At 64.7% G+C, this 14,436-nt stretch overlaps 1 protein-coding gene across 1 annotated transcript in view; it reads left to right on the top strand.

Annotated features, from left to right (window-relative positions):
- Positions 1 to 10,058: 10,058 nt before the first annotated feature.
- The window catches only part of RGS19 (regulator of G protein signaling 19), an 8,176-nt gene continuing 3,798 nt past the window's right edge, over positions 10,059 to 14,436 (top strand). Inside the window, exons 1-3 of the mRNA XM_076351769.1 lie at positions 10,059 to 10,104; positions 13,110 to 13,252; positions 13,429 to 13,565. Of these exons, the coding sequence (XP_076207884.1) occupies positions 13,465 to 13,565 (101 nt within the window). The 5' untranslated portion in view covers positions 10,059 to 10,104; positions 13,110 to 13,252; positions 13,429 to 13,464. The remainder of the gene's footprint in view (positions 10,105 to 13,109; positions 13,253 to 13,428; positions 13,566 to 14,436) is intronic.

Genomic DNA, 14,436 nt, shown 5'->3' with positions numbered 1-14,436 from the left:
TTTATCACCCTTTATTTTTAGCGACGTATAATCCCCCCTTTTGAAAAAAACCCCAGAGAAACCACTGACTTCTTAGGGAAAGCCGCTCCTCGGCAGGGACTCTCAGCAGAGAAGCAGTCCCGGGGGCAGCTCCGCAGGCAGCCCTGCCCCATGCTCCAGGGATGGGCGAGGACCCCGCGGGGGCAGAGGGGACCTCCAGTGCTGGTGCAGGGTGCCAGTATTGGGTACTGGGTGCTGGTGGAGGGTGCCAGTACTGGGTGCAGGGTGCCGGTACAATGTGCTGGTGGTGCAGGGTGCCGGTACTGGGTGCATGTAGTAGGTGCTGGTGCAGGGTGCCAGTGCTGGGTGCCCAGACTGGGCGCTGGTGCAGGGTGCCAGCATTGGCTGCACGTTGCTGGTGCTGGGTGCATGCAGTAGGTGCTGGTGCAGGGTGCCGGTGCTGGGTGCCCAGACTGGGTGCCGGTGCAGGGCGCTGGGAGGGTGGGGGGTGGGGGGGGTGGGGGTGCGTGTGTGTGTGTGTGTGTTTTGACGTGAGGAAGTGCCAAAGCTGCAATTGCTTTAGGAAGTCAATCGCAGGGGCCGGGGGACGCGTGCGCAGTGCAGCCGCGCCGCTCCGCTCCGCTCCCGCTGCCTCTCCCTCTCCCTCCGGTGCCGAGCCCGGAGGCAGCGCAGAGGCGGCGGCCGGGGGGCAGCGGGGCAGCGGCGGCCGCGGACGGCGCTGCGCGGCGGCGGCGCGGATGCCCGGCCCGTGAGTACCCCGCGCCCCGGCCCGGGGCCGCCGCCGCCCGCGGGATGCCGGGGGGCCGGGGGGGGGGGGGACGGACACACGGACGGACGGACACACACGCGACACGGGCCCATCGCCCCCTCCCTCGCCCTGTGCCCAGCCCAGCCTCCCTCCCCGCGGGCTGCGGGCGGACCCCGCTCCCCCGGGCGGACCCCGCTTTGCACGCCCCCGCCCCCCTTTGCACGCTCCCCTCTGCATGCGCCCCCCGCCCCGTGCATCCTCCCTTTTGCACGCTTCCCCCCCCCCCCCCCCTCCCCCGCCCCCGGACACGCACCGAGCACCGCGGAGCGCCGGGGTTGATGGAGAGGTCGGGCTGTGTGTGTCTGTCTGTGTGTGCGTGCGTGTGTCCGGCTGCTGCTTGTCACCAGCCCCATGTGCGAGGGCTGGGGGGGGGGGGGGCGGGGGGCAGCGGGATGCTCCGTGGGGACCGGCCGGCGGGGCGGGGGTCCCCGAGCACCGAGCAAGGAGGGGGCCCTCCCCGCCGCATCACCCCGGGGGAGGGCAGGGCTCCTGCGAGGCGAAGGAGGAGGAGGGTGGAGGGGGAAGGAGGGGGGCACCCTCCAGCCGCAGGGCCGGCTGCACCGGGGCTTGCCCAGCCCAGGGGGGGAGCTTGCGGGGAGGATCTCCCCCCGAAGGCCTCCCCGGCCCAGGGCTGCCCCGGCCCTCCCTGCGCCCACAGGTGGGTGCCAGGGCGGCGCTGGAGCATCCATGCAGCGGCTCAGCCAGGCAGGTTCCCCGTGCGGCTCCCCATGCCCCCGATGCAAAGGGGTGCCATGCCTCTTTGCGGAGAGCAGCAGCGATGGGGAGCCCTGACCTGGCCGGCCGGGGCAGCAGGGAGCACCAGGGCTCAGGGAGGTTGGCTGAGGTCAGGGCGACCATGGGCTCCGGTCCCCGCCGGGTCCTCCAGCAGCGGCACGGCCAAAGGGTTGAGCGGGGGGACCTGGCTCATTGGTGTCCGGGACGTGGCTCTCCCCCTGTAGGGACATGACATCTGACCGTCGCCCAACACGAGCCCATCACGTGGGCAGTGTCGCGGGATGCCGTGACTTGGCGCCGTGTCCCCCCGGCCAAGGGATGGAGAGGGCCAGGCGTGGCCGCCGGAGCTGCTCCGCGTGTGGATCGCGGTGCGTCTCTGGGCACGGAGAGGTTCCCCCGGGAATCTCCCTCTCCCCGCCGCTTCCATGAGGCTGCTCTGGCGCGGATCCATGGCCTTATTTAAGAAACTAAACAAAAAGTGTTAAGTGAGTGGGAGGGATTTCCCTGCTGCGAGGGGAGTTCATTCCCCTCTGGATGCGTCTCCACCATCCCCGTCGATAGAGACGCTCGTCCTGTGTCACGCTGGATGAGCCCGTGGCGTTTGCTGGCCTGGTGGATGTCGTTTTCTTTGGGAAAACGGGTCGCCCCAGTGGGCACATATTTCAGAATATCTCCCAAGGGAGAGCGCCACATCAGATTTCCCTACAAGGATTTTAGCTCCTCCGCGTCAGCCCTTCCCCACAAATGACTCAAGCCGCTAATCAAAATACAGTCGTGTTCTTCAGCAATTAAACAAACTCCACCTCATAAGATTATAGTGAAGAAGCAGGAATTTAGTGACATGAATATATCTCAATCAGGGTGTGGGTGCCCATTTTGATATTGTTATTAAAAAAAAGAAGGAACCGAAGGCAGATAATCAGATAATGCAACTCAAACCCAGAGAGGGTAAAAGGGAGAAAAATACCTTGGAAGAGTAATTAATGCTGAGTCTGCCCCGGGGTGCGGGAGCAGCACATCTCTGCCACCTCCCGAAGTGCATCCTCTCCTGTCTTTGCTTGTCTTTGGTTGTAATCTCACTTTTAGGCTGGACTTGGGCTGCAGCATCTTGAGTTTCCACTGGGCTCGTGCAAAGGGGGCTGGTGAGCTCAGTGCTCAGGGCTCTTCCCTGTGAGCAACAGGTCTGGAGTGGCAAAGCAGCCGCCGTGTCGCTCCTCGACCTCTGCGGAGCATGGGCTCCAGCTGCTGTGGCTTCTCCTTTTTTTTTTTTCCAAATTTTTATCCTCTGGATAAAAGTATTTTGGAAAGTCAGCTCAAGAGGAGGTAAGAGTCACTCTCGGTGCTGGCGCTGCTCCTGAGCCATCCTGTGGGATGCCCTGCCTTTCCCTTCCAGCTCCTCCTGCTCCTCGGGCTGGTTTCTTGCACCAACCCCCCGGCCATGCCTGAGCACCCCAAAAGCAGAGCAGCCGCGGCAGAGTGAGGCCGGTAGGCATCGCCGCCTTCGTGCCACGGCACCACGCGCTCTCAGGGTTTGGCACTTGGGGCTCTCGCCTGGAATAACAGCGGCTTCCGGGTGAGCCAGTGCCCACGGCCTTCGCCGAGACTTCCTATTACTCAGTTCCTTATTGGTCTATGCACATCTCTCTGTGCATTTCCATTACAAAAGCTCTTCAGAGGGGGGGTGGATCTAAAGCCAGTTGTTTCTATACGTTATTTCATAGCTACCTCTTAATTTGGGGGGAAGAAAAGATACTGGACGTTATCACCAGTTATTTTCGTCCTCCAAGGTGTTATAACATGTTTTTTGCCTGTGGGGAGGACAGGATGGGGAAAGAATGTCTGACATCTTCTGTGGTGTAAGAGGGGAAGAAACCGAACTCGCCGGCTCGTGGGGACTCCAGCAGCCCCGTCGCAGACCGGGAAGCTGCTCTGCGGTGGCCATCGCCGCCCCCTGCTCCAGCCAGCTCAGGGAACAGGCATACAGCGCCGCAAGCGTCTCCCTTTTCGTACCGTCCTGCACCCAGCGCCACACGAGCCTCTTCCAGCTCATTTCCATCAGTACTGGGCTCAGCCAGCCCATTTCTTTCCCCAGCTGCTTCGCCAGGGGTTGCCCCATGCAGCCCAGGGAGGGTGACCTGCAGAAAGTCCCGCATCCTTACTGCCGCAGCCGTGCAACGGTAGCATTGAGCCGTGGCACTGTTTGCGGCAAATAACTCCACCGGCCAGCTCTCCCACCGCGCCCGCAAGTTTCAGGACACCTGTAACTTTTCTCAGGGATCGAACATCTTAAATCCAGCTGTGCATGCTGTGCAGGAGCCACCGGCCCGCTGCCTCACCGGGGCCAAGCTGGGGCTGTGCCGATCCATGAGCCGTGGGGTGAGTCCCCTGCGCAGCCCCCTGGCCTGTCCGGGTGGTGTGTGGGACCTGGGGACATGGGAACCGGTGGCTTTGGGGTAAAACTATAGTGAAGTCAAAATCCTGGCTCTTGCTGGATCCGGAGCACTGTGTAAAGCAAGGCAGCAACCCCTGAGTTTTGACTGACCCTTCGCCCTTCTGCGAAAGCGCTCTCTGGGAGCATGGCAAATTATTTTATTTCTGTTATTTTTGGCTGGAAATCCGCTGGGTTCCTTCTTCGGGGAGGACCGGTGACTGAGACCTCCCGCCTGTGACTTCCCCCCTCCCCAGCCTCGGGTGGGCACGGAGGGTGATGCCCCAGGCCACCCCATCGGCTCCTCCGGGTCGGTGGGACCTCGGCCATCCTGGATCAGTTTACCAGGAGAGGCGGGGAGCACTCTGCCACTCGCCCGTCCTGCAAAACCTCCTGCCTTTGGCCATTTTGTGGAAGCAGAGATTTAACCGGGGGGAGGGTGGAACAGCAACAGCAATGAAAACAACAACAAAGTCCTTTGGGGTTCAGCTTTAACATTCATCTTAGACATAGAAAAAAGGGGGTTTCCTGACAGCAGAAAAATGTATGGTAGAATTTTATAACAAGCCGCCCTTCCAGTTCTCTAACAACTTGGAAACAGCCTCAGTTGACCTTTTGAGGGCTCTTTGCTCAGGCTGTGAAGATCCTCTGGGTTTGGGGGCCCAGCTTTGCCACTCTCCAGACTTGCTTGTCGGCAGCTGCCCGCTCTGGAGACAGAAACTCTGCGGAGGCTCCAGGGCAGCAACAGGACGGGCACAGTGGGAGCGGAGCCCCCGACGTTCCCGCGTGTGGCCGTGGCTCTGGGTGCATGGGGACGGGTTGTGGATGTGCTGGCAGCCCGCTCCCGGAGACGGATTTACTGCCGGCTCGGTATAGAGCGGGTCAGGGAGCCAGCAAAGGGGTTTGGGGTTAAGGGTTTGGGTTCTCCCGTTGCTCCCCCTCCTACAGGCATGAACCCAACCGGGGCTTAAGTAATTTCCTCTGACAAATGCCCAAGCAGCATTTCAGTGCAAAGGGCAGGAGAAGAGCAAACAGGTACATATTGGCATTAGCGGGCAGGAACCCCGGGAAAAGGAAGGGAAAGCTTCAAGCTAGCCTTGAAAAACAAGAAAAAACAAGGGAAGATGCCGCCTGCGAGTCCGGGGCGGGTTTCACCACGAGGAGAGAGCTCGCAAAGGGGATTTGGGGCTGGGGAAATGTATTGCCATGACAGCAGTGGCAGGCGAGCTCCTGTGTCCTCCGATGGTATAGCCAAGCCCTGCAGCATCCCCGGGGGCTCGGCGAAGGGCATCGCCGTGGCCTGTCACATCGGGGTCCTTGCCGAGATCCCCAGCGAGGGCCGCTACCGCAATCTGAGCCCAGAATGCCTGCGATGGGCATCCACCCGTGGCCGGGCTCCTGCTGCCCCGGCTGTCTCCCGCAGGCCTGTCTGGCAGCAGCGTGCCTGGCTGGAGCGGAATGCAGTGGCTGCGGCTGCCGGGCCCTGCCCCGGGCCCGGGGGCCGCCCCTGTGGCACAGGGGCCACGCAGGGTGACAGTGCTTCCTTCCTCCCCGCACTGCCAGCTCCTCCCAGGGGATGGCCGAGCCGAACCCCACTGTCTTTTCTTCCCCTTTGGTCAGGTTTTAAATAACCGGCATGGCCGGTCTTGGAGGACAGGAGTTGCTCGCAGAGCTCCCCGTTGCTTGTCACGGCTGGGGCAGGGCAGAGCATCACTGCTGCCCCGGCGCCGGTGAGGCTGCGGTGACCGCAGCACAGGGGTCACGTATGTCCCTTGGGATGCTCCGGAGCTGGGACAGGGCGTTGGGTCACCAAATCTCCCTTGCCCTGGGTATTTGGCTGTAGGTCCTTGGGGATTCCTTCCTCAGTCCCTCACTGTTTTAACATAGGATCAAAGTCTGACGTGGGAGGAAGTTTTCTTACTGGTGCAAGCGAAAGCTCGGCTCTGCAAGCTCTGGTCCCAGGACCCACAGTGGCATTGGATCTGGGGCCAGGGGGACATCCCAGCCCTGGGTCCTCGCTGGTGACACGTGACATCTGCCTGATGCCAGACCCCAAAAGGCATCCGTCAGGGCTGGCAGCGTGCGGGCAGCAGGGCCCGCAGCTGCCCAGGCGAATAAACCGCTGTGGGCAGATGTCCCCGGGGTGCAGCATTTGGGGGCTGGTCCCCCTTGTTCCCAGCCATCGTGCTGGCGTGGCCCCGGCCCGGCCGGTCCCACCGCTGGTTAAACTGGCTGCCGGGCTCAGCCCTGCCCTGACCACATCAATGCCACGTGGGGCCGCGCTTTGGGCAGGGAGTGTGACTGGAGAGCAGGGCTGGACCTGTCCTCGGTGCGGCCGGACCCACCTCCCGCCCATGCCGGCACAGGCTCCCAAACCTCCTCCCTGTGCCCGGCCAGCGGCTCCCATGCTGGCGCGGGTCTCCGGGTGCAGCCAGCGGGGTTTGGTCTCATGCCAGGGCTGGGGAGAAAATTGCCCCTCGGCTGCATCGGGGAGCGCTCGGAGCCACGGTCAGCGACCCCTTTGATCCAACGTTTCCCTGTGATGCAGGGTCCCTCCTTTTCATCCCGATCCAGGGTTGATTCTCTGTCTGGTTCCTCATTTCCTCAGGAAGGGCAATTCCTCGTCTTCTTATCCTTGGTCCTCCTTGCACCCCTATCCCCCAGATTACCACTAATGCCCCCTCCTCTGCCCCGTGGTCCCTGGGGGGACAAGGTGCTGCCCGCGCTGGCATGCGCTGAGATGGGGATGAGCAGATCCTGCGCTGGCAGCACCCATGGACGAGGAGCACCCACCACCCACCCAGCTCAGCTCTCACCCCAGCCATGCCGATGCCACACCACTCCCTTTCCTCTTCCCTTCCCTCCCGTCAGCCGCCGGGGTCTGTCCGTGCGGTTTAGCCCCTACTGAGTATTGATAACCGTGATCTTTCTTCTCCTTTCGCATGGATCATTACCAAATGCTTAATAGGAGTCTGCCTTAACAACGCCACGATACCTCTACTAATAGAAACATAATTGTCAGGGCTTGCCTTATTAAATCCCCCAGCTGATCGTCGCAGGTGCTATTTTTACGCTATGAAATAATTAACTCCGTTTCTGTGCAAGGGCCGGGGCCGGAGGGCAGGGTGCCGGCAGCGCTGCACCCATCGTGCCGCCTGGCAGCCCGCAGTGGCCACCTCAGCCGTGGCGGCCGCGCCGGGGTAGAGCTGTGGGTCCGCTCTCCTCTTTCCAGCAGACGCTGGAGAGGTTCACATGGTCCTTTCGGGAGGGCTCGCGGTGGGGTTTGGCTCGGAGGATGGTCAGTGCAGAAATGCACCCCGGCTGCAGGCGAGGAGAGGGGCAGGGAGCAGAGGAGACAGCCGGTCCGGAGAAGGACCCCAGCATCGTCCTCTTCCCAGCAGGAGAGGTGCCCACGGGGCCATCAGCCCTTGCGGTGTGAAGGACCAGGGAGGTGTTGGGACACGCTGCAGCATCTCCTGGTTCCCGTCACCAGGACCTGCCTTTCCGCTCTCAGGGGATGGCAGAAAAATCACTGCCGAGCAGAGGAGCTCCCCCAAAGGCATCCGCTCGCTGCCGCCACGTGCGCGGGCACATCTGCCGGCGTTATCAGCAACACGCGCTCGGCAGGGTGGCAGGGACGTGACCGGGGCGCAGCCGCGTGAGCATCGCCACCCCCTCATCCCGGCGGGACCAGGGGAGCCCAACCCGGCTGGTGCCCGGGACCCCTGGCACCTCCGTGCCGGTAGCATCGGGGTCAGCCCAGCCCCATCCCCGCAGAGCCAGGGGGCTTGAGCCACACCTCTTTAGTCTTTTCTAATAGATTGTTAAAGGGGGGGGGAAAAAAAGCCGGGTCTAAAAATAGCTCCTAAAACTTCCTGTGCCGCTGGCAGGTGGCTGGGGCAGGCTGCGGGGGCGGGCGGCAGCTGTGGGGCTCGGCGGCGGCGCCTGCCCGCGGGGTAACCCCGACAGAGGGGGGCTCGGGAGGTGCCAGCCCCCCACCGCCCGCTGGGGCTGCCTGCGGGGCTGGCCCACATCTGGTTGCACTCGGTGGCCGGTTTCAGCCAAATTTGGCAGAGGTTGGAGGTGCTGGGTCCCTCCCGGGAGAAAGGCAGGGGGGAGGCAGGGAAGCTGCAGGCTGGGCTGAGCCCTTATTAGACACTGGAGAATCCAGCAGTGGTGTGCAGGCGGCAGGGGCTGCCGAGCTCTGCTTGCACTGATCCAGCGTGGCCGGTCCCGCAGGTGACAGGCGTTTTGCAGCTCCTCCGAGGCACGGAGAGGAGCCGGATCCGGCGCTGCTCCCCACGAAAGCATTGCTGGTGTGCAGCGGCGGCTTAGCCATGCCAGCAGCTTGGCTGGGGATGGTCTCTCTGCCGGCACCGGGAGGGTTTGTGCATCACCCCTGGCCGAGCAATCCCCACGGGGGTCTGTGATGAGCAGAAAAGCTGCCCTCATGGTTTTGACCCGTAAAATGTGAAGGGAAGGTCCCTGCTGGGGCAGAGAGCTCATACGGTGGCTGGAGGCGGCCGGAGAATAAAAATACCCTCGGTGCTAGTGGGTGCCCCAAGGCCAGCGAGCTGGGGGTGCTTGGTGCTCCCCTGTGGGAGCGTGGCCGTGTCCTGGCATCCCCTGGCTCTCGGAGCTGGCCCTGCCCGGCAGCAGCAGAGGGAATCCTGGAAAACAATCTGGGAAATAAATGAGGTTCAGGTGACCAGAGAAACAGAGCGGTGCTGGGCGCCTGTGAGGACAGCAGCGATGGCGGGGTGGGCGCCGGCAGAAAAAGGAGCTGCCGAAGCTGAGGGTATCTTTTGGGTGATGGGGGGGTGGTTCTATCCGGACGGGGTGGGGTTGGGGACGACGGCGGCGGCGGCGGCTTGACCGCGTTGGTTTTTGGGTGCCAGGATATGCGGTGTTGGGAAGAGAGGAGATAACAGCTTGGCGTCCCCGGGGAAGGCGAGGGAAGGGGCTGCGCCGAGTGGGGCACTGGGCCGGGCTGATAACAGGCACGTGCCGCGGCTGGGTGCCTGGCCCAGCCCCGGCAGCCCCGGGGGAGCGTGCAGGGGGTGCCAGCATCCCCCCTCCCTCTTTCTCCCCTTTTCTCCTTTTTCCACCTGCGGCAAGCCTGCACGAGCGAGGGCGCAGCCGCCAGCAGAGGCCACACAGCGGTTTCGGTCACTGGTGCGGTGCCGGTGCCGGAGCCCCTTCCACTCGCAGTGGTGCCGAGGGCAAATTTAATCAAGGAAACGGAGGTTGGGCATCTGATTTCTCTCTGAAGAGGAAAAAAACCAAACAACTTTGTTTGTGAGTCACTCTTGGCTGAGGGAGCCGGGCTTCGCTCTGCGTGGCAGGCAGGCTGGCACATCCCCACGTCGCAGGGACGATGCTGCTGGGAGGCACGGCGAGAGGCTCTCACTCAGCCCACCCTCGGGGACCCAGCCCCCTTCCCTCGCTGCCCGCCTCGCTGCTGGTGTCCTCGCCCTGCGGGCAGCGCCGGAGCCCCGGGGACGCCTGGGGCACAGCGTGGTGGAAAGCACCATCCCTTTGAAGTGGCCTTGGCTGGGTGCCGGGGACCACTTTGGGGACGTATCCTGCCTGTCACTCCTCAGGGAAGCCGCGCTGGACGCTTCCTTGGCCACGGGGCTGTTCCAGCGCCGGTGTGCCCCGGATATCTTTGAGATGCCCGGCTGTAGCCGGCACTGCAGCAGGTGCCCGTCCCGGCCGGGGAGCCCTGGCTCAGCTGCTCTCGGGCCTGCGGCAGTCGGCGGATCCGTCTGAGGGGTGGGAAGAAGGAGCACGACCCAGCTTGGCCGCCAGTGGGGCTCGCTCTGCCCCACTCCTGCCTCGTCGGGGTGGCTGGCCCCACGGCAAAACGGCGAGGAGAGCAGCCGGGCCCTGCCGGGGCTTTCCCAAAAAAGGTCTGAACTCTTCGGTTGAGTTTGCCACTTCCCTTACCACTCCCTTTCCTGTGAGAGGATGTGTTCAGCCGCTTTTCTTTTCTCTTTCTCTCTTCTTTTCTCTCCTATCTCCCTGCCCTCAGACCCAGCGGTCCTGGCAATGCCACGCACCCCCTGAGCCGGCCGGGGTCACCCTGGCTGGCACCCGCCGCCGCCACCGCCGCGCGATGGCCAGGCTGCAGGTACGGACGCACCGCCGGCGGCTCCCCCCATGGCCCCTCAGGTCCCCCCACCAGCCACGGCACGGGGTCGGGTGGGCACACCGGGGGCTCGGCGCAGGCTGTGCCGGGGGTGCCCCTGCACCGGGTCGGGTGCTGGTTTGTGTCCCACTTCGCAGAGGCGGGGGTGGCCGGAGGGGGATGCCACGCTGCTCAGGGCATCGTCCTCGGCCAGGGCGCTCAGGGAAAGTGGGGTGCATGGAGGGGTGTCATCCCCGTGGCTTCTGTCTGCCATCGCCTTGGCTTTGCCCATGCAGGCACCCCGATGCCATGGCTCCTGCTGTAGCTGGCACAGGGTGATTTTGGCGACTGCTTTGCCTGGGGCGAGCAGGGCACAGGGAGCTTCGTGTGCAGCTGCACGGGACAGGGCTGACCCAGTGCCCCAGCGATGAGCAGCCCGGTGGAAGGGGAGGTTTCCCTTTGAAAGTGATTTTGGGCAGCGCCCGTCTTGTCTGGTTGCGTAGGGGGGCCCCTCTCTATTCGGGGAGAGGACGGGGCGGTGCCGGGCTCGGCGGGGACGTCACGGGCGCGTGAGCTGGCACGGCCCAGGGACACCCGGCACACAGGGACTCCCAGGCCGGGTGCTGCAGCCACCGGGCACCGGGCAGCGATGGCGAGGGCTCACGGCGGGCTCGGGGAGCTCACGGTGGGCTCAGGGAGCTCACAGTGTTTGGGCGAGGGCGGCTTTTGGGGCGTCTCTTCTCTCTGCTGGGGAAATGTCCCCTTTTTGTCAGCCTTCCTCTTTTTGCAGCCTCGTGTGCGCACCCTCGCCTTCCCTCTGGCGCTCATAGGCTCCGCCGCCCGCCGGGACTTCCTTATCCGCCAGCCCCGGCAGCCCCGCAGCGGTGCCTGGTCCTGGGGCTGCCGGAAATGGCCCCGCAGCACGCGGTCCCCGCCAGCGTGGTGGGATGGGGTGCTACGGGGGCGTTAAGGAGTGCACAGGGCGGGGAAACCGGCCCTGCAAATCCAGAGCACACCGGCATTGCCTTTTGGTGCAAATCCAGAGCGCACCAGCGTTGCTTTTCGGTGCCACGGGCCAGGGGGGTGTTTGCAGCTCCACACCTCCCTTCTCCTCCCCGTCCTCCTCGGTGCAGCCCATGCAGCTGAAATGGCCCCGGGTGGGTGCCTGGGATGGGCAGCGGGCTGATCCTGCCTTCTGGCCGGGTGCTGAGTGCATGCTGCAGGCACGGGGATGGGATGCTCCTTGCTGGGGGATGCCACTCCATCCCGCTGCCTCTCCGGGCCGTTTCGGCTCAGCCCCTTGCGGGTCCGCTCTGGCCGAGGTCGAGCACCAGCTGCAGAAGCGAAGTGCCTGGGAGTCCCCCTGGAGCAATGCCACGCGCTGTCCCCACGTCCCTGTCCCTTGGCCACCCCCCATCCGCCTGCTCCGTACCCTGGGGCCGCGGCAGAGCCGGGACTGCCTTTGCTTCGGGGCGGGCTGGGAGGAAGCAAGGTTTTCCCAGCCTTCAGGTTTTCCTCCTGCTCGCCCCATTCCCACAGCCTCGTCACCGCTCGCTGTAATTAGTGCCGCAGCCCCGCTGGGAGCCGTGCCCGGAGCCTGGCCCGCCCCCCCCTGCCCCGCCGTGGGGCTGCAGCCCCCCAGCAGCGCTGGGCCTGGCAGCGTGGCCGTGGCACCACGGGGCAAACGGGCTCGGCAGCGGGATGTCGCCATGGGGGGGGCAGGGGGAAGAGCGGCCGCCGGGAGTGGAAGAGGGTCGGTCTGGGGGAAGCAAACAAAAAGGAAAAAAGAGGGGGGTTAAATGGACCTGAGGGCAGCGCGGTGCGAGAGGGAGCGGAGCCTGCTGCTGAGCCCAGTGACAAGGTCACAGCCGTCCTGCCAGCACTCGGGGCTATAAATAGGGACAATTGGGAGCGAAACGCAGACTTTCTCCTTTTTCGTTCCTGCGGGAGCGATAGGAGCCAGCGGGAGGGTTTGCAAGGGCCCAGGCGAGGAGCTCATGGAAAGCGCTGCCGGGCGATGGCCGTGCCAGGGATGGGGGGGCTGCACCCACAGGGGCGACCGTGGGCTCGGGGGGGGCTCTGGGGACAGCCCTGTCCCCAGCTGGGACCCGCACCCCGGCTCCATCCGCCTTGCTGAGTCCGCGGCAGGACTCAGACCCGAGGTTATGAGACCTGGGGCAGCTCAAGACAGGGATGCTGGGGCTGAGGCGGCCGGGGGCTCTCCCTGCCCGCTGCCCCCTGCTCCCGTTCCTTCCTTCTGGCAGAGGAAGGACCGTGATTGCTGCCCGCCGCCCTCGGCAGAGCGCAGGGAAGCAGAGCTGGCCGTGACCACATCCTTACCACCACCCCGCGTGGAGGTGGGCACTGAGCCCCAGCACCGCTCCTGCCCAGGAGCATCCCTGCTCCGGGCTGGGCCAGTGGAGCAGGCAGGCAGGCAGGGACAGGCAGGCAGGGACAGGCAGGCAGGGACAGGCAGGCCTGTGGGCGCGGGGGGACCGTTCTGTAGCAGCGGTGCAGAGCGCTGGACTCGGCCAACACTTGGCACAGAGCGAGTTTTGGTTTAGTGCCGGGAGCTGTGAAAACTCTCCCCCCACCCACCCCGTTTCCTTCCACTCACATGATGCCGTGGAGCAGCTTCGACTTCCCCATCCCAGGCCCAAACACGCCGGGGGGGTCCGGCCGCGCTTCCCCACGGCACGGGGCACGGCCAGGGGCGTGCGAGGTTGGCACTGAGCCCCGCACCCTGTCAGGGCTCGGCAGCACCGACAAAGCATGGGAGGGGGTCCCAGGCGAAGCGTGGGGCTGGCAGAGCATCTGCCGCCGTGTTTCCCCCTCCTCCTTTCCTTCTCACTTCCTTTTCTTGCACCCTTTCTGTTTGCCTGCCGTGCCCCAGCCCACTGCCTGCAAAAGGCTTTCCCCGGCGTGGAGCAGCCCCCCTCGGAGCTGCTCGAAGCCGGGGGGGTCCCTCTGCGAAGGTAACACGGTGCCGCTCCTCTCCCTCCCCGCAGGCTCCATCCAGGAGGCGGCAGGGACATTAGCCAGGGGGTCTCGGCGGCACGGCTCACCCACGGGCTGGGAGGAGCGGAGAGCAGCAGAAGAGCCCCCGAAGCACGACCCAACCCCGTCCACCGTGTATGAGGCTGGGACGCAGGTGAGGTGGTGACCATCTTGGGGCTGGCTGGTGGCCGGGATGGCAAGCGGGAGCCAAAACTAAATCCCAGCAAGTCACTGCACGGGGGGTCCCTCGTTTACCTCCGGGTGCTTGCACATGGTGGGGGATAATTGTCGGCAGCTCGCTCACCCGCTCCCTGCCCTCCTGCCTTTCAGTACGCAGGACCCGCGTCCGCAGAGACACCCCTTCCGATGTCCCGGCATGAGACTTCTCCGACAACGGTGCAACCCGCCAGCAACCACCGCCCCAACGCCTGCTGCTTCTGCTGGTGCTGCTGCTGCAGTTGCTCATGGTACGTCCCACCGCCCGGCCCGGCCCGAGGCTCCCGCGGGGCCGGCAAGCATCACCTGCCCGCCTCGTCGTCCGATATTCGGGGGTCCTGTAAGGAGGGGAGATGCGAGGGTCACCCACGTGTTGCTGGTCCTCCATGCTTCATGCAGCACCGAGCACTTGGACACGGCTGTTGCCCAAGCAGGCTCCTGGGTTCAAGGGAGACGGGCTCCTGCGGCAGCCCTCACCCCTGGGTGCTCGGCAGCCCTTCGGTGCAGATCCCGGCGCGGCACCACGGGCAGTGGGTGCGGATGGGCGGCTGGGATGGAGCTGGCCCTGCCCACCGAGCCGAGCCTCTGGGCTGCTTGTGTGCTTGCGTTGGGGTTCAAAAGACGAATGGGTGCCGTGATTAGAAGGGGTGTAATCGGTGTTTTGGACCAGATGGGCATCGGTGGTGCCGTGGTGCGTTGCTCTCCTCTGCACGGAGCATAGCGAGCTCGCGAGCCCGAGCTTCGCCTTGCCTCGGTGCACCGTGACTCCTGCCTGTCGGCCAAATCTTTTAAAATATGCAGAGCAGAAAGCGGCACCGGGAAACCCCCCCCCGGCGCTGCACTAACGGCTCTGCTGGGGCTGGACATCCCGGCCAGGCTGCGTGGGGGAAGCTGCAGGCAGCGCCGGTGGCACAGTATGGTGCTCGGCCGAGCTGCCCGGCCGCTGCCTCCCCGACCCGCCCTCCCCGGGCACCCGGCTGCGCCCGGGCAGGGCTGTGAGGCCGGGCAGCGCTGTGCAGGCAGGAGGATTTTGCTGGTGTTTCGGGCAGGTCAGGGCAGGAGGAGAGCTGGGTTTCCCTGCCCAGCGTCACGGCTGCTTTCTCGCAGCTGCAGTGCCCTGCC

Source organism: Aptenodytes patagonicus, chromosome 14 (genome assembly GCF_965638725.1).
Source record: "Aptenodytes patagonicus chromosome 14, bAptPat1.pri.cur, whole genome shotgun sequence".
Taxonomy (NCBI): domain Eukaryota; kingdom Metazoa; phylum Chordata; class Aves; order Sphenisciformes; family Spheniscidae; genus Aptenodytes; species Aptenodytes patagonicus.
This window is presented reverse-complemented; position numbering and strand designations above follow the sequence as displayed.